This window comes from Musa acuminata, chromosome BXJ3-1 (genome assembly GCF_036884655.1).
Source record: "Musa acuminata AAA Group cultivar baxijiao chromosome BXJ3-1, Cavendish_Baxijiao_AAA, whole genome shotgun sequence".
Lineage (NCBI taxonomy): Eukaryota > Viridiplantae > Streptophyta > Magnoliopsida > Zingiberales > Musaceae > Musa > Musa acuminata.
This window is the reverse complement of record NC_088349.1, coordinates 3,734,704-3,752,697: the sequence shown is the minus strand read 5'-3', so window position 1 is coordinate 3,752,697 and position 17,994 is coordinate 3,734,704. Positions and strand designations below refer to the sequence as shown.

The following is a 17,994-nucleotide window of genomic DNA, read 5'->3' as shown; positions in this document are numbered from 1 at the left end:
ATTTCTGGTCACTTGGGAAATTGGAGGAAGATATGCAAGAATTTGCCTTTATTTTGATCCTTCATTCCTGTCTGGGAGAGGAACTTAATCTGATTCTGAAATTTCCATCTTTTTAGCTTCAAGAAAATAGAAAGATACTTCCATCTCTAAAACCCTTCTAGTAGGAGCACACTTTTATTCCGATCATTTCCTAATATTTCGATACTTATGGTTATCACATTTAAATTGGCCAATAAAAATACCACAGGTTTCAATTCAATTTAATTTATTTTTTGGTTAAAGAGTATGAACAAAAAGAGAATGTTTAGACCAGTTAATATTCAAGAACTTGCAGTCAGAAGCTGGTCAGATCTGTTCAAGCAAGCAGAGTTTACATATCCAATATGATACAGAGAACCATTCCTTTGAGCAATGATTGTTTTCTTTATCTGTTCATGGGATCACAGTGCAAGCCTCACCAAAGGATCAGCTTCCTCAGCTGAAGAAGCTTGTCAGGAATAGAACAAATCAAACAGGAAGAGTTCATGCATGCTTCCAAAGTGTAATCAGTATCCTGTGATAATATATCACTGATCTTGTTTTCAAGAAGAACAAGAGTTGGATAAAAGGAATTCTTTTCTTCTTAAAAAATTCTCATCAAACATATTTTTTAAGACAATGATTGTCATAAAAATTATAATCATATTATTGTTATATAAAAATTTTAATATCAAAATTTAAAATTAAGCAACAATAAATTAAATTTAAGATGTATATATTTCGATATCATTCAGAATATTTTTTTTTTCTGTTGTACATAATTTATGATTGTGGGATCCGAAGAAGAGGATAAGTAAAAGAGAATAAATAGAGCTTATATTAGATCTGTAGTATCTCTTTTGTATATAATCATTAGGATACTCTATTTATTTATAGGTAAAAATAGAAAAATTATAATAAGTAATTATGAAAGTTTTTCTCATCAATGTTATCCCCAATAAAGAGAATCCAACCAAGATTATAATATACCTTATTCAATCAAATATGATTACATAATATAATATTCTTCCACTTAGTACATTAATTAATAAGATATAAATAAATCTAAAATCATAGTAAATAAAATGAAAAAAAATTATTTAAAAAAATAAAAATTTAATTATATTTTAAAAATTTTAAAAAGTATTTTATGTGATCATGAATCTTATAAACAAGTCAATAAGTCTAATAAATATAATAATAATATATTAATTTCGACTACCAATATGAGTCATAGAGATTATTTATCATTAATATTATATTTTCTTTTATATACTATGACATTATTATTATTTTCAGTATAGTTCATAACGATCTATGTAATTTATTTGGTTAAGAAATTTTTTTTATTAGATTTAATCATTATATATATGATAATAAAAATAAATAATTTTAATTATGTAAACAAAAGATCAATTATGATACCAACTTAAATATGCATTATAATATTTTGTATGGATTACAGTGACCTTAGGCTACAGTGACCTCCATTTATTAGTAATTAATATAATAAAACTTAAGATTTTAATTAATATTAATTATTTAAGATACTTTCTATCATATTACATAGAACTGTAACTACTTATCTTCAACGACTTAACAATTAATTTAACCATGTGAAATCCTAAGCTAAAATTTTATAATAATAAAGCTTAATTAGTGACCTTAAAGCATACCATAAAATTAACTTATATTTTTGATAATATAATTTACATTATACAATTCTTGAAAATTTACCCACTAGCTAATCCTTTGATGCAATGTCAAACTAATGAGAAGTCTACATTATCCTTTGATAATGCAGATCGATTTGATAATGTAGACTTCTCATTAATGCAATTTGTGAATCAACATATGAACATTATATCATTTCAAATTGATTTGATTGGGCATATAATCCTTTGTCTTTTACATATATCTTATTATTTTATTTATAATCATCCAATAGTCAATTTATGGATAACTTTATATTTACTTAGTGTTCCTTATGACAAAACTAATATATGGTGTGGTATAGATATAAGCATATAATTGACTTTCAACTACACATTAATACGAAATATTTTTTATTTGATTCTTTTTTAGATTATTTTTAGAACATTTGCTTTGAATAAAATTTTCACATATTACTTGATAATATATGTATTATTAGTTGAATAAAGCTGTATACTAAATCTCTCAAAGACTTAATCAATATATCATTTTTTAGGTAATTTTGATAATCTTTGAGATCTATCCTTAAATATATTAATACTAATAATATAAGTTATTTCATTCATATCAATTATTTTTAAATTTTTGATAAGAAATATTTTAGTCTTATGCAATAAAGCAATATTATTATTAGTAAGCAAAGACCTTCAAATATAAATATTATTTTTATTGGCCTTCAAATATAAACATTGATCAACAATATATATATATATATATATATATATATATATATATATATATATATATATATATATATATATATATATATATATATTTGAAGGAAGTAATGATGTTATGAAACTTTATATAATATTGTTTAGAAGTTTGTTTAAGGTCATAAATTAATTTCTTAAGTTTACAACCTAATTTTTTAATTTTCTTTTCTACTAATCCTTAGGTTTGTTTCATATAAATTTTTTTCATTTATATTTTTATTTAAAAAATTAATTTTCACATCCATATGATATAACTTAAGATTATAATGAGTTACTAATGTTAAAACTATTCTTACAAATTTATTTAAAAATTAAAAAAATATATTGTTATGTTCGATATCGTTTTTATGAGTAAAATACTTGGCCACAAGTATAATTTTATACCATTCAATATTGTTCTGAGTCATATTTAATCTTAATGATCAATTTACAATCAACACTTTTATAATTATTTGATAACTTGATAATTTTTCAAACATTACGTTGGTCTATTGATCTTAACTATTCTTTCATTACATCACATCACTTCATTTTCATTACATCACATCACTTCATAAGATCATTGCTTTTCTTGTGAAAACAATAAAAGATTCTCTTAATTTCTATAATCATAAAAAATGATATCTTTTTTTTTTCCTGATTTTTGTGCATGTATCATGTAATCATAAAAAACAATAAGTCTTCTTTCTCCTTGAGATTCTTTTCAAGGTTTCTGATTCTTGTATCGCAAATTTTTACCTATATCACATAATTATCAAACAGTACAAGTTGAAGAAGTGCATACATGCTTTCGAGGTGTAATCAGTACACTGTAGATGATGTACTCATCAATCTTGTTCTTGAGCGCTAAAGAGAAAGGCTGAGATCAACTGAATTCTCTTCCTCCCCCACTTTGTTCATCTCCTTCTGATCTCTTCTTTCTTCCTCTTTCAAAGCACTCGATGCTGTGTCCACCACGGTACCGGGTTTCTCCCAGCCCTTGAAGTCCTCCAACTTGAAGGTCGGTCGCCATAGCGGCGACGCAGCCTTCTTCTGCCGCTTGCTTTCATCTGTTCTGATGAGATCTCTCATGGCTCTGATGCTTCCAACCAACGAATAAAACTTCTCCATCTCTTGTTGTTGCTCATCTGCTTCAGTAGTTGTTGAGGTTGGAGTCGGTGATGTGGTTGGCGACGGCCTCTTTCTTCTGCCACTTCCTTTCTCCATTGCCTCGACTAAGAAATCTAAAGATCAGGGGAAGAAAGGGTTGTTGTTGGAATGCTCTATCTCTTCGTAGGACTAAGGATGGACAGTGGAAGCAGTGAACATATAAAAGAGAGGCCACTTCCAGAATTCCAAGCAAGTAGAAGCTCCGAAAAAGAAAGGCTGGTAGATTCCAGTGATGCCTTTTAATTTTCTTTTCTTTTAATTTATTTTTTATTTTAGAAAATAGCAATCGGAATCTCTTTCTACATCTTATGTACACATCAATATGCATTATTGAGGAGCTACAACAATGTGCTCTAAATTACAGCACCCAAATACTATTCCTGAAGCTGCCAGTTTCTGTATTCATGTCATCATTGTTCTCATTTTAGTAGCATGTCAGTAATCAGATACAGATATGCAAAACATGTAGCCATGCTGAATTCATAGAGGTTATACATGCAAATACATCTGTCATACCTGAGTTTATTCCATATGGAATAAGATTATAAATTGAGAGAGAGAGAGAGAGAGAGAGAGAGAGAGAGAGAGAGAGAGAGAGAGAGAGAGAGAGAGAGTCAACACAAGGGTTCTTAGTGGGTCATTCTTTTTGCTATGGAGTGTGCTGTTCTTCAGTAGATTTAGGTAGGAGTTGTCATGTTGTTGGAAACATGATATATGCACTGTGATGTCATCCATCTGACAATCTCCTTCTCAAGGGAACACTCCATGATCCACTTGGTGGACCATTTAATCATTCAACACCACATCAAGAATATATATGTAATGTTATATATCAATATTGTTCTGGAACAACCAAGATTGATTGGTTTCCTTGCAGAGAGTTGCCAGCCACAGCTAAGGCTCACATTTGTTTGGCCACTTTCTACACTTGTCATTAAATCTACTATCCAATATATCTTATATCAGGTCTTGGCAAAATTTGTGATCCTCCTATGAATCAATTCTTATATTAGAATGGTTGCAGCCCTCAAACTAAAAAAGCTTTTCTTTCTGCATTATCATAAAACTAAACTAGATTAATTTAGCTTGAGGCTACTTCTAATGCTAGTGAGATGAGAAAGTTGGATATTATTAGCTCCAATTGTAATGCTAGAGCAGGAGCTGCTACATTAACATGCAGTAATATATAATTTTAGTTCATTGGACACTTTAACTTTACTTGACTATCCTGTAAAAGAGGCTCACTGTTTCAGTCAATTCTTATTCCAAAGTTTTAAATTATAGTTGAAATAGTTATTTTTATTTTCACCTCTCTCCCAAAGCTACAGTGAACACATCAGAATATTTCAGCTCCAAAATTAATTCATTAAGAATTGAAAACCTCTTAAAATAATTTTTTTATATTAACATACTAGTTTTGGTTAACTTTTCAAATATTGAGAAAACCTCATCCGACAAATTTAAAGGTTTTAACTTCTCCGACGAATCTCGTCTTTGTCACTTATTCTTTTCTAAAAAAATAAAAAATAAAAAAAATAAAGTTTTCCTACTTAAAAAATACTGCAACTAGAAAAAATAAAAAAAAAAGATAAAAAGACTATACTTGCTAAGATAATGTAGTCTACCCTTATCCTTGTGTTAGATGTCATATCAGGATGGAGTCAGCTTTTCAGATTTATTGATGCATGTTGCTTTTAATTACAATGATCAGTGACAGTAGATTTTGCAGTGTTCCTTTTCAACCTTTTTCCTTCCTCCAATCATCAAACCCAACTGAGTATTCTTCATTATCTCTTCCTGCAGGCTCTCAATTCTTTCCATGGATCTACCAAGTGCTGTGCTGCTTTCTACAAGTAATGTGGACTTCTGGTGATTGGAACTTTTTGTCCAACAAGGTTGTATTCATTTCTTTCTTGGCTTCAATTTGTTCCTGTAGTTGGATGCCTGGTCCTTGTAAAGGGACCAGGTCAAATAGTGCTATCTAAACCTCTATCTTATTAAAACTATCTAACCAAGCTTATTTTGGATTTGGCTGCCATCTAATGATGCTAATATGTAACTATGGATCATCTTAAACTAGCATGAAAGTGCAGTCTAGAACTCAGATTTTGTTGTTGATTCTACTCATAATTTTTAGCACAAGTTGTTTTCATAACGATTAAGGGATATCATAATAATATTATCGGAGTAACCGAGGAGGAGAAAAAAAAAGAAAAATAATATTATGCATCTCGTTGTTTCTAACCAAGATATAATCGCATAATTAATAAAAATGTAGGATCTTTTATTTTGATATCATGTTTGAATCAATCATTATCAATTCAATCTAATAATTGAATTGGTAAATTATATATATATATTATTTTATTTTGATATTTCAAGATCTATGATTTTGTATTTAGATTCGAAAGACTTGTATTGTCCCTCGAATAAGGGATTTGGTAGAACTCTCCGTAAACTTTTCATCATTGGATGTTGAATTTTTTTATTAGTGATAATTCTTTTGGTTGTGTGCTAAAAAAAATAGTTATTCAGATTTCATTATTTCAATCTTCCTCAGAGAGAAAAATGACTGGCTAGTGATGATCAACTTTCTCCCAACTTAACAAAGTAGAGCCTTAAAATCTCCATATCTTTGATTAAGTATGACTTGGTTCTCATGTTATCCAAACTTGATTATATGTATCTTGATATTAATTAGATATATTATGATGTATAACCATGATAATTGTTGTAATAATATCAGAACCATCTTTCAATTTCCTAATTTCAATTGACTTGATGCCATTGGTTATCAGTAGCAGAGATCATTCAATTTAGCATGAATGATAACAATCTATTTGGATTGTAATAACAGCTGATGATAAACCCATACAAACAACTGTTAGAAAGAACCTCACAGAAACCTCTCATGTCATTGCTGTTGTTATTTTGGATACAAAAAATCCTTTCTTTTGTTTTTTTGAAGGATTCAATATACTAAACTGAATGATACAACAAAGCTGAGATCAAAACCATGATGAACAAATTCAAACCATTGAAGATATTGTAATCAGTGTAAGAGCAGTTGAAATCAAAGCCATGATTGACACTCAGTACTTGCAGATGATAACATGAGCAGAGTTGCAGTAGCAACCAAACAAGTATCTTACAGTACAGTGAAAACAAAATAATTCAGACAATTATATCCTATCTGGTGCCACCTTGATACTTGAAACTTATCAAGAACAACTCATCAAGCAAAACCTGTCCAATTAATTTCCAGAACATGTATAAATGTGCAGGCAGTCTCCAATGAGCACCTGCTGATTTGTTTCTGAACATACAAGAATGATTTGTATCTTAATGCTCCACATGATATCTTAAATCTATGGTCAAACCACAGTTCATAGCCTGAACTGCAGCTTAAACATCACAAACATGAGAACTACAAAAGCCCATCACAATATATGTGATAAGCATCATGGGCCATTGAATTTTCATAAGAAAATTATAGTGCTTCAGTCCAAGATACCCATTGGAGCAACCAAACTCATCAAAGGCAATGTTAATTCTTCTGAAATCCAATGTTCTTAGGTACAGAACATTAAACTAATGCAATTGATTCTATCACATTACAGTGTACAATAATACAAATCTGTGTTATGAGAACCATTGATTGTCACATTGGGAAATTAAACTGAGGTTAGTGGGGGCAGAAAAATATGGTGGCTGATTTCTCTGCAAACATCAGAACACATGGAATTCCTACTCTGCTTGTTCATGTTGTGTCATTGCTGCAAATCCTGTAGGTAATCACTCATTGAGCATGGTTTTTCCATTGCATATGCTCTTTGATCTTGTTGTCTTCAGAAAAAAACATTAATACAAATTGATGTTGGTCCTCTCAAAAAAAGATAAATATTTCTTGTTTTCTTTGACAAAAAAGAAAAATAAGCTTTTACATTGGTAATTTATGCACTTAGTTCTTCCCATTATAATCACTTTCATCATCAATGCATATTTTAACACTACTCATTGTCTTTACTTTAATACTTTTATTAAAGGTATTTGGAATAGAGATACAGTAAGTATTTTTAGCATAAAAAGATTAAGAGTATTTAAATCTTTATCTATAATTATTGGTTTCATTATCTTAATCATCAAAAGCTATGAGATTGCAGATGAGCTTTAAATGAGTTCATCTCAAGGAAGGGATGTCATCGACGCTACGTTCTACTCGCCATTTCTTCCCTTCTCCGTTCTTTAAGAAAACCAATAAAACATAAAACATAAAACATAAAACAAAAACATACATAAATACATAAAAAGAAAGCCGGACAAAGGAAACAAAGCTCAACAAACTTTAATTGGCGGAAGTACTGCGCGCGTGCGAGTGCGGGCGAGGCGGTGGCGGCTGCGGCTGCGGCGGTGGTCCCAGTCGTCGTTCTCGAGGAACTGCTCCACCGCCGCCGCGCTGGGACCCGCCACGTCCCTCCGCCACGGCGCCGTCGTGGCGGCGGCGGGCCCCTCCCCAGCGAGCCGCGCCGCCACGGTGTTCGTCGCGTTCACCAGCCGCAGCGGCCACCCCAGCGCCGCCAGCCGCTCGATCTTCCTCACCTGCTCCTCCGCCAGCCGACGCGTGTTCGACTTGATGGCCGCCACCGCTGCTTCGTACGCAGCCGCCGTCCGCCCGCCCCGACCCGTGAAGTACCCCCGAAACTCCGGCACCCCGATCGCCTTCCCTAGCCCCAGGTGCCGCTCCGCCTTCCCCTCCGCGGCGAAGTACCGCTCCAGTTCCTCTACCATCCCCTCCCCCACCATCTCGTCCACCCGCCGGTCGAGGTGCTCCGCGAGCACCGCCGCCTCCACGTGCACCCACAGCAGGCAGCACCGGTATCGCAGCCCCTCCACCTCTGTCACCCTCCGCCACCGCGCCCCGGCCGGACCGAACGGGTCGCGACGGGGGTCGTACCGGTCCGAGAGCAGAGCGTGAATGAAGGAGTTGGACCCGCCGGCCAAGACGGGGACCCGGCGGCGGGCGGAGATGTCGCCAATGGCGCGTTCCGCCAAGTCCCGGAACCCCACCGGCGGGAGCTCCCCGGCCGCGGGGTCGAGCTCCCCGAGCAAATGGTGCGGCACGCCGCGCCTCTCCACGACGGGGATCTTGTTGGTGGTGATGTCGAGGCCTCGGTAAACCTGAATCTTATCGGAGTTGACGACCTCTCCGGAGAACATGACGGACAAATCCACAGACAGCTTCGACTTCCCGGTGCCGGTGGCACCCATGATCACCACCACTCTCTTCTCCTCCTCCTTCCCTTGTCCATGGCTGCCATTACCACTGTATCCATTGCCACAATACCAGTCATGAAGATGGTGGCTTCGTTGTGGTCGCAGTTCGACAGCAGTCGTCACGGCACGCTGCTGCTTCACGATAACCGGCGGCCTCTGCAGGTGCGGAAGAAGTATAGCTCTGCTGCCACCTCCGTTGAGTAGAATTCTCATACAGGCAAGTCTCACCTTCAAAGCTATCACTAATAGCTCTGCCCCCGAGTAGAATTCTCATACAGGCAAGTATCACCTTCAAAGCTATCACTAATAGCTCTGCTATTAAAGAAGGCTTCTCTCTCTATCTCTCGATCTCTCTGTCGCTCTCTCTCATTCAAATGCTAGCAAAACCAGGACAAAGGGAGAGATGATGATTCATTCATTCATACAATCTGTTCTTGTTTTCTCTTCTCATGAGCCCTTTATACTGAGAAGCCACTGTCCTTGGTGTAGCAACACCAATCTTCTTCATTATTTTAATCAGGTAGTATTACTACTATATGCACCTAACCAACCATACTACATGCCCTCAGTTCTCAAAGATGGAAAATGAGAAGGCCCAGGAAGACTTGGCAGGTGAAATTGACTGCACCTGTAGGGACAAGAAATGGGAGTGGAAGGTCATAGAGAACCTGAATCAGAACATGCATGCATGGTGCTTGGGGATCAATACCACACACAGGCTTGTCTACCTTTTTTCTCAATCTAATTGTCTCGTTTTATTATATTAAATTATGTACAAGATGCTCATATAGACCTGTCAATCATGCAATAATATATCAACCATCAATATATCTAAACAGAGATTGACTTATCAGAGACAAGCTTTACACCATTGCATCATCTATACATTAATTCTCCGATAATATTAAATGCATGATGCTAATTTTTGCAACTAGTCATGTGAAATGGTGTTTTCATGACTAGTAATTATGAAAGGTAAAAGTCACTCCATTGTGCAAATGGATTCTGTGACTCCACTTCTTGATATGATACAAGCCCTTATTCCTTTAGATGGTGAACAAGATGCTTGAGACATATGCCCAGAGGGAATCCACATTGATTTGAGGAAGATGGAAGAAGATTGCATGTTGACCATGACCCCTTCTTTTGTCAAAGGACAAGAACTTAAAGTGGACAAGTAATGGTTGGCCTCCAAACAAGTTGTGTTGCTTTGTTGGAGTCACTACTACCCTTCATTGTAGATTCTATGCAAACAAGATAAAAAAAGTTCCAATCCAATAGGAAATTGCACAAATTTTGCACCTAGCACTATGAACAAAATAAGGATCATTTGAAGAGTTTGTGCTTTGTTAGTAATATGGTTTTGAGCAAGAAATGTAGAGTAAAATCTGATTGAGCAATCCATAAAACATAGAAGAAATGCTAAAGAAATTAGTGAAATGTACCATTGCTAATAATCAAATGTGCTTCTTTTATTCTTTAAATTAGAATTGCAACACTTTCTAGAAAATCCAATTATTTCATCAAGTGATTTGTGTTAATTATCTGCTTTCTAATTAGAACAACAACACACTAACTTTTGCAAGTTTTATTGTCATTTGTCGCAAGTTTTCCGGACTCAAGTCATCACAAATATTTAATATAAGATTTAATTATGAAATTTACATCAGTAATAATAAAATTCTAATCCAAAATGGCTTTGACATTTATTTGATGAAGGGATGTTTGTAGAAAGATTTATCAAGTACAATAGCTTGCTTATGTTTAACATAAACTTTGTCATGTGTCTTTCTTTGTTTGCACTTCATGCCACTTGTAAGCACAGTATGTTTAATACATTCCTGAGTGGTGACTGCTTAAGCCAAAATAATACTTGAAAACTTTTGCCATCCATCCTAGATTATTGGAGCTGATAGTGCCACATACTTTATTTAATGTGTGAATTGATGATAACTTATTTAAGATTATGAGCTAAGCTTGAATTGTATTGTGGACTATGGATAACATACAAATATTGTTGGTTGTCATTCTTATCTATTTACATAATGCATTCATATGTACTTCAATGTCAAGGGAAAGGAATCTTAGTCTAATTAAAATCAATCCATATGGAAGCATGTTGATTAATTAGGATCCTATCAATCAAATCCAAGCAACTTGCAACACTAAACCAAGGTCATCTGATATAGACTTCAACCTAAGTCATTATGATATCATTGGATTTGATATATACCTCAAGTCAAGTTATGTGATATAGACTTCATCTTTATAACAATGTCCTTTTTATTTTATTGGACATGCCGATGTTAGTAGTGCTCATAGCGGGTCAAGAGACATGCTTTTACAATCTTCTTCTTTATGCTGTTTCTCTCATCCCATTATTCTTCTCGTTATGAAACATATACTCTAAAGATGATTGAATTTTAGTTTTCTAATATTTTGTTATTCTACTAGCGTGAAAATTTATAACTTGAGTAATTCTGTGCTGAAGTATTGTGTTGAACTTACAATTGAATTAAAAAAAAGGTTTATTCTTTGATGATTTGTTATAAGCCTTAGTAGTGATACTTGATCGCGAGTATTTTTCTTCAAACAAGACATATGTGCAATGTGCATATAGGTTAGAATAATACACAAAAGGAAGTGCAATTGTAATTGTTACCGTACCTATGCATGTTTGAGAAATGTATTACTAGAGTTTATAAATCACAACAGAAGTTCATACTTAGTCAAACAATCTAGTGAAAAAATTTCATCACAGCAAACAAAACTACAAATATAGACATAATAAAGATCATAAACTCTTAGCGATGTTTTCATTGTCGTTATGGATGCAGGGTATTACTATGCTTAATAAACCACTGCAACTTAAAATTCCTAGTTAAAGAAAGCTATGATCATTGGAAACTATTCTTGTGTTTCAAAAATCCTAGCCCAAGAATTACTGATTATTAACAGTAAAATCCTGGCCCAAGATATAAAATACTTCGATTAGAAATTACAATACTAGATGTCTATTTATGCAGTTCTCAGAATGATAGAAATGAGTTGAGTTAATTCTATTTGTGAATCATGGAAACTCAATATATTTCTATCCCTGTAAATTGTTTATTGTAGTGGGATAAGACTGCAATCTGAAAGGTCTATGAACACCTAATCTTTTGCAACCCACAGCTAGCTTAGGCAATGTTAGGTTAATTATAAGAGTATGGACAAAATATATATGCATATATATATGTATAATGCCAAAGACAGTAATTATCCAAAGAATGTCTTCTTCCTTAGCCACACAACTCACTCAAATCTAATAATATTATTATCACTAGGTGTCACAGTAAGCTCGTCATCGAGATTGTTGGCTTGTTCTTGAGTTGAAGGTTGGCAATTAAAATAGCTGCTAAGAGTGAATACAATACCTACAGATGTAGAGGTTAGGCAGGGGTTTATTATTCTTGCATGCACCTCCATGGTTGTGAGATGTTGGTCCTCACTTCATGGAAGATCATCACAGATGAAACCAACGTTCTTTGTGATGGGGTTAGGTTGGATTACTGCACTCCTGACAGTGATAGCATCAGCAACTTGAACTTGTTTTTGCTTGGATACCCTACCAAGACTTGGCTGCTTGCTTGCACTCAGCATGAGAGAGATGCATTAGTTTTGTTTCTTCAAGTCTGAGAAGATGCCCATGCAGCACAAGGAAAGGGCAGGAGACTTGAAAGTGATGCAAGAGGAAGCCTGCATGAACTCTTGGATCTGCACTCGTGTATGTGCATTAGTTTCTTCTGTCCAATAATTAAGATTGCATGCATCCACCAAATAAAACATGAATTCTCCTTGTTTCAGCTAAGCACTGTGTCTATGACACCAAACATATCTAAGATTCTGTAACACCAGCTGGCTGAGTGTATCCACCATGTCTTGTTAGGCTTACACTCCACAAGAAGAGTCTCTTTAAGATAATCTCAGGCTTATGATGCAATGGGATTGAATGATTATGGTATGATAGAAGAAAAAGATACCGTACTTTGTATATTACATCCACCACATTCATTGATGCAATTATCCTTCGATAGAAGAAAATGATTGATAAGAATAATTAAGCCAATATTTTGGGCTGGAGGAATGCAAAAGGCACTTTCAAATGCAAGGAAAAATAAAGCAGCAGTAGAGATATGATAGCTCGACTATAGAAAAAGTAGCTAAACTGGTATGTGAAAGTACATATAGAGCCAACCATAAGTAGAGTAAGTGAACTGTCATGGGCTTGTATTTGTCTTATGCCCATGTAAAGGCCTCACCTTCGGCAAGTTAGTGGATTCATAACTACAAATCAAATTATGAAAAGATTCAGCCATTTTGTGGGGAAAATAAATCGACCCTGTTGAAATATAGATGCATGAAACTGAAAGCCAAATAGGAGATTCACTTGATAGAGTATGTTTGATCAACTCAGTTGCCATGTTACCATCAAATCAAATTGGAAAGGTCCATATCAAGTATATCTTCCCTAATCCCTCAACCATTACAGCTTAGTAAACTGTGGAGAACTGCAGTTTACTGGGAATGTCTCTTCCTAATTGCAGTGGTGCTGAACACTGTGGAGAAAACAAGCTGCCGTAGTAAAACCTTTTATTATCCATATTACCAGATGGTTAAGATAGATGCATTGCATGCATCTATTTTAGCTGCAGCTTTTATCTATCTTAACATTCTATCTTAAATGGGTTTATCTATCTTAATATTCTATATACATTCTCTTTTCAGTGATAGCAACTTTCTATGTACATTGTTGCTTAATTATCTAATATTCAGATCCATAAAACATCATGAAGTTGGTTTGATAATTATCTAACAGCAGTTTTCACCTAGCAAAGTATATGATTCAAATAAATTGGGCTTTCCTTCACAACTGGCCTCAGCTCATTGTTTGACCAATAGGCAGATTCTTCCCCAAGACACACCTTTCAAAACCTCACAGTCTTGTCAAGTGGAGAGAACCTGGTTCTCCAAGCAGGGGACCTCTGCTACAATTCAAGGCATGCATGTGCAAGCCACAAGTGCCACCTCTGAAGCTCCTGCAATCCCCAGCAGTCAGCAGTAGAGAAGTTTGGACACATCTGCAGGTACATGACTGAAGTCTGAAGGTCTTGTTCAATTAATGCCTTCTCTTATTTTAACTTCAATCTTTGGAATCTTCACAACTTGAAACTGGAGTGTGTGATGGCAGCTATATATATTGTTTGAAGAACAAAAGAAGACAAGCAGGGTTTTGTTTTGCATTTCTTCTGTTGACAATGGAGGAGGAACCAGGTGACTACATGCCCAAGAATGCTGTCATGAACTTAAGCTGTGTTTGACTTGCTCCATGCATGTGCTGTTTCTTCATTATTACATAGCTCAGGAATTCATTGCCCTTGTTTCCTGCATGCTTTGAGCTTTTCTTAATGAACTCAACTATGAAACATACATTGACTGGTTCTTCTTTGGAATGGTTCAAGTGCTTTGACTCCACTGTTGAATCTGGTCCCACTAAAATCCCAACCTCAGTATAATGCAGATGAGGTCTAGGAATATTAACTTTTATTTTTAGGAACATCCTCAAAACAGTCAAGTCATGGGTTTCACATATTTTATTATTGTTGATCATATTCAAGTTGAACTGATTTGTCAGAGTTGAACTTTGTCCTTTGGCTATTTGGACTCACAAGCATTCTAATATATTTAAATCCACATTTTGAAGTGCTCCATCAATGGCAACTGGGTTTCTTGGTGTATGATCCCCCCTAATCTTGTGTCTTCTCTGTAGTCTACTAATTGATCTTTAAGACTCACAAATGGCATGCCTCTTAACTTGCACCAAAAGATCATCCTCAGGATGTTGCTTCTGCTAACAAGTATATAGATAATACTGTCAACCACAAAGATCCAATCAAGACCTCCACTTGGTTAGAGCCCTGCCCAGGAGGGGAGCTTTCTTGCAGCCGCTGGGCGCACTTTATGAGTCCTCTCACAATCTTTTTGCATTCTTTCTCGTATAACTCATCACTGGCATCTGTAACCAAAAGTTAGCCACCTGCAGAAAGAAGCCTGCAACACACTGCCAAACTTGTACCAGTGCAGTGCCAAAAGAGCCTACATATGCCCTCTGCCCCACTCCAGCTTTCAACAGTAGTGGACTACCCTATGCATCACATAGCATACAAAGGAGTACCGGGCGCAGTGAGCGCAGTGAGTGGTAGCTTGTCACCTTCATCTCACTTCCTTCTTATTGGAGTCATCCAAGTTTCACACACATGAGAGACAAGAACACATGTTTCTGCTTCATTTAATTGTTGGCTGTGCAGGGTCTTAATTGCTGAAGAGCTTCATAGAAATGAGGGAGGGTGGTTCGGCTTCGAACTTGGCGGTCGTTGAGAGGAAGGAGACGCGGAGGAAACCTGGGGGATGCATCGGCGTCTTCTTCCAGCTGTTTGACTGGAAGAAGAAGAAGCAGTTCCCCAAGAAACTGTTCCCTCCTGGTACCTGCATTTGCCACCCTTCCATTGTAGCTGTTCGTCTCTTCACTTGTTGCTTATTGTTCCATTGCAGTCACTGCTGCAAAGCGGGTGTTGAGGAGGATTGGTGGGCATGAGAAGCTGACTGTGGCCAAGCACTTGCTGGTACTTCTCCATCACATTGTTGTGCCTTGTTGTCACTCTGTGGTGAGTTTGCTTGAAATCTTTTGCTTGCATCAAGGTTCCACAAGAGAATAGTGGAGGCATTGCGGCGGTGAAGAGAGCGGAGACTGGCAGATCATGTTCTTCTCAAGATAGTCTAGCTACAGGAATGTGTACTCCCGGGTTGGTGGCCAGGTTGATGGGTCTCGAGTCCATGCCCGTTGCTCACCATGACAACACAAGACATGCTTCGACTTCGGATTTCGACGACGTCCAGTGTCTGAAAGTTGGTTCAAGGCCTCAGAAGTTGCCGAAGACGGGGAGATTCTTGAAGAACCGGCGGCCTACCGGAAACGCCAGCCGGATCGGTTCAGACGCTTTGCAGCTCAACATGAGCTTGGAGCAGCAGCGCAAGCTCGCTCTGCTGTTGAAGAGCCAAAGGACGCCCTCGAAGAGGAAGAAAGCCCGGCTAGTGGAGGTTGCTACCAAGATCTTGGAACCGGGTTTGCAGTCCAGGAACCGGTTGAAATTTGGCGTCACCGGTGTGGGCATTTCGTCGAACATTGCAGAAGGTTCTGACGCTCCCTTCCTGTCAAAGAAACCTGATGAACCCTTGTGCTATGATTTCCTCCTCGGCTCCTGCACGAGCTGTGGCAACTTGGTGGAAGTGGTCGACTTGAGGTCAACTGACAATGCTGCACAAGGACTTGATCATGGACATGGTGCTTTGGACTCCGACTATGGATCAGCATCATCATTACCATCATCATCTTGTGATACAGCTGTGCTGGGAAGTGAGAAAAGAGTAAGAACACTTCCAATTCGAGGGGAAGATATTAAGAGGAGTTCTTCACTGATTACTGCAAAAGGTCAGAGCAGAGCAGCACCGTTGGCTCTTGAAGCTAAGACTAATAGTGTTCACAGCAGGGATAGGAAATGCAGTGTAAGAAATGAACAGGATATGTGCAGGATGCCTGAGAGTATTGCTCCCAAGCAGAACAATTGGAGGCTGAGTCAGTCAACATTGTCAAATGAAAATTTGGTCTCAGGGTCTAGGCAGCATAGTCGGCAGTGCAACACAAGAGGCTCGAATGCGGTGATTGGGACGAAAAAGTTTGCTGCTGCCAACAAAAGCTTCGAGAGTCGGACGCTTGCAAATTGCAGAACTAGAGCATCAAAGAAAAATGTAATGAAGCTGGGAAAATGTGATCTTGATCAGGATAACATGGTTCCTAAAGGAAGACCTATGAGTAATGGAGCCTTCATGAAGCAAAGAAATCTTAAAAAAGAGTTGGTGAAGTCCAAAATTTCAGGATCGATCGGTAACCACCTTAGAAATCGGACTAGCATTAGAAGTGATTCACAAGAAGATGCGAAAGCTGGTGGTCGCAGTAGAAAAACGAATAGTACAAGTCCTTCGATGCTTAATTCACGAACACGGCAAGTATCAGGGTCTACATCCCATCAAAATAAGGTTGAGAGGAGCAAGGCCTTCAATGAGCTCACTGGTTGTACTTCTCCAAAGGAACTTGTATTAAGTCAAGAGAGTGAAAAATTATCTTCACAAAATGAAATAGAAGAAGATGCATTGTTTGCTTATCTTGAAGATAAAATAACAGATCTGTCCTGTTTGGATGAGAACAACTTGCAGGCAGATCATTATTTTCCAGGAATATCTTCTCTTTCAATTCTAGAAAGGATGATATCTACACTACTGAATAGAGGGTCCCCATCTCCAAAGAATACTGATAGAGCGAAAAATAACTTACATTTATCTTGCATCGATTCTTCTGACGATGCCATCTTTGATGGACAAAGAGCAAAAACAACTGAAAAAGTTCAGGCAAGTTACAATTATTTGGATATTCAAGTTAATTTTCAGACTGGCATTAAGCTTTCAAATTTTCTGTTTTGTGCATTTGCATGACTTCATAATCACAAATGGTTCATAGACAAAAATTCAAACTAATTGCATTAAACAGTTGCAATTTGCTAGATCTTTGCTGAAAAATATGTACTACATGTCAACCAGAATCTGCAAGAATAAATTTATGCATTATATTTATTATTATATCTTCAATGATTTCATATTTCTCTGAATATGTAGCATATTGTGAATAATGTCTTATCAAATTTTGAGTTAACTTTACTTAATTATCTTTGTTTAAAAATTTTGTAGTCAGAGATTTTAGAAACAGTGTTTAGAATAACAATAAACTTCACAAACTCTCTTTCTCCCTCTCGAAAGACATGTTGTTTTTGTATTTGAGTGGACTGCAGCATCATAGATCCAGTAAATATAGAGAGATGCAACTTGCAAGAAGCCCTTAATTTTGAAACAACTAGTACACTATGTGCAGGAACTATATCACTCTTAGGAGGATTTTTCCTGATTCAGATAAATTTTTTTGATTTGTTCTGTCAAAAAATAAAGATCAGATTTCTATTCTAAGAAAAGGACCAAC

General features: G+C 36.3%; 2 protein-coding genes and 1 long non-coding RNA gene across 3 annotated transcripts; 2 read left to right on the top strand and 1 right to left on the bottom strand.

Annotated features, from left to right (window-relative positions):
* Nucleotides 1-3,176: 3,176 nt before the first annotated feature.
* LOC135628602 (uncharacterized) lies at nt 3,177-5,626 on the top strand. Its single transcript, XR_010492904.1, has 2 exons — nt 3,177-3,815; nt 5,400-5,626. It is a non-coding gene; the product is annotated as an uncharacterized LOC135628602 (long non-coding RNA).
* A 2,235-nt stretch (nt 5,627-7,861) lies between these two features.
* On the bottom strand, nt 7,862-9,281 carry LOC103989539 (adenylate isopentenyltransferase-like). Its single transcript, XM_018826781.2, has one exon. It carries the CDS (start codon nt 9,081-9,083, stop codon nt 7,932-7,934), a length of 1,152 nt encoding a protein of 383 aa, XP_018682326.2. The 5' UTR covers nt 9,084-9,281; the 3' UTR covers nt 7,862-7,931.
* Nucleotides 9,282-11,711: 2,430 nt separating this feature from the next.
* On the top strand, nt 11,712-17,456 carry LOC135628335 (uncharacterized). The gene is made up of 5 exons (XM_065134949.1): nt 11,712-14,183; nt 14,953-15,108; nt 15,218-15,391; nt 15,462-15,532; nt 15,609-17,456. The coding sequence occupies exons 3-5, from the start codon at nt 15,247-15,249 to the stop codon at nt 17,454-17,456; spliced, it is 2,064 nt and encodes a 687-aa protein (XP_064991021.1). The 5' UTR covers nt 11,712-14,183; nt 14,953-15,108; nt 15,218-15,246.
* Nucleotides 17,457-17,994: the final 538 nt, after the last annotated feature.

Bases quoted from the DNA above. Each gene is read 5' to 3' on its own strand.
- LOC103989539 (XM_018826781.2), bottom strand. From the start codon at position 9,083: ATGAGAATTCTACTCAACGGAGGTGGCAGCAGAGCTATACTTCTTCCG.
- LOC135628335 (XM_065134949.1), top strand. From the start codon at position 15,247: ATGAGGGAGGGTGGTTCGGCTTCGAACTTGGCGGTCGTTGAGAGGAAG. The intron at 15,392-15,461 runs GTACCTGCATTT...GTTCCATTGCAG, and splicing joins CAAGAAACTGTTCCCTCCTG to TCACTGCTGCAAAGCGGGTG. The intron at 15,533-15,608 runs GTACTTCTCCAT...GCTTGCATCAAG, and splicing joins CTGTGGCCAAGCACTTGCTG to GTTCCACAAGAGAATAGTGG.